At 37.7% G+C, this 1171-nt stretch overlaps 1 protein-coding gene across 1 annotated transcript in view; it reads left to right on the top strand.

The window, feature by feature from the left end:
- Positions 1-98: 98 nt before the first annotated feature.
- The window catches only part of LOC109861022, a 2158-nt gene continuing 1085 nt past the window's right edge, over positions 99-1171 (top strand). The window contains exons 1-2 of the mRNA XM_020440497.1: positions 99-453; positions 592-963. Coding sequence (XP_020296086.1) covers positions 99-453; positions 592-963 — 727 coding nt within the window. The remainder of the gene's footprint in view (positions 454-591; positions 964-1171) is intronic.

Below are 1171 nucleotides of genomic sequence, written 5' to 3'. Positions count from 1 at the left end.
ATATTATATATATATATATATATTTATATATATATTTATATTATATGCGTAAACATATACTGTATTTTCTAAGGCGAAGGAATCGTTGTTAGTTGACGATGTTCATCTTCCTGTTTATGGAAGCTACCAGAGACGATCGCGACATCGCCGCGACCATAGACATCGTGGTCTTCTGCACGTGCATATCGCTTCTGGTCATAAAGTGCGTCTCTATTACTGTCAACCGTGAGAAACTGGCCAGAAACATTCGCGCCGCGATCAACGACTGGTCGTCCGTGGTCAAGGATGAGGATTCTCTCGAGATCATGAAGAAAAACGCCTTTAAAACCAGAAGATTCACATTAATTTTAACGTGGTCGATAGTCGCGCCTAGTGTTCTTTATATATTTGGAATCGTTTACGTGAATCTGAAACAAGCGCTTTTGCTAGCGGATCTGAATGCAACGGAAGGAGGTATTTTCAACACACACACACACACACACACAAATCTGTCGAATTGTTTGAACAAATATAACAAAAAGTAATCATCTCGCAACATATCTCGCTAATAACTAATTCAGTGAAATATGTTGTACCGTTGCGCGTACACAGATAACATCACAATAAACTGGATGTTCCTCATACCGTCTGGCATGCTGGGTAGCAGAGTTACCGGACCGCAGTACGCAATGATATTCACAGTTCAAATTTTTCAAATAGCTGTGATATGTTTGTCCCAATTGGTTTCGGAACCTTTTTACATCAACGTCACCCTACATCTGGCCGGACAGCTCGGTATACTCAAACGAAAATTCGAGAATCTTGCGAACAAACCGGACACAGTGACAAATCGTCGGAAACAATTGGCGAGTCTGGTCGACCGACATTGCGAGTTGACGGAACTCAACGAAAACTTGGAGGATACGTTTCATTTGATTATATTTTTTCAAATCGTTTTGGCCGGGCTTTTGCTCTCAATAACAGGTATTGACGCGGCAACAATTTTGTACGCGCTAATTTTGTTCTTTTAGAAAAATAGTTTTTTTTTCCGTCTTTTCTGTACACCGAAAAAATTATATTCTTGTAAGTAGAAGATTTTATACTTAAAAAATCTTCTTAAAGATTTTAGATGATATTCTTCTGAAATTAAGAATATATTCTTTATTTAAGAAATTAAGAATATATTCTTTAT

This window comes from Pseudomyrmex gracilis, unplaced genomic scaffold, assembly GCF_002006095.1.
Source record: "Pseudomyrmex gracilis isolate BER0280 unplaced genomic scaffold, ASM200609v1 scaffold_543, whole genome shotgun sequence".
NCBI classification, from domain to species: domain Eukaryota; kingdom Metazoa; phylum Arthropoda; class Insecta; order Hymenoptera; family Formicidae; genus Pseudomyrmex; species Pseudomyrmex gracilis.
This window is presented reverse-complemented; position numbering and strand designations above follow the sequence as displayed.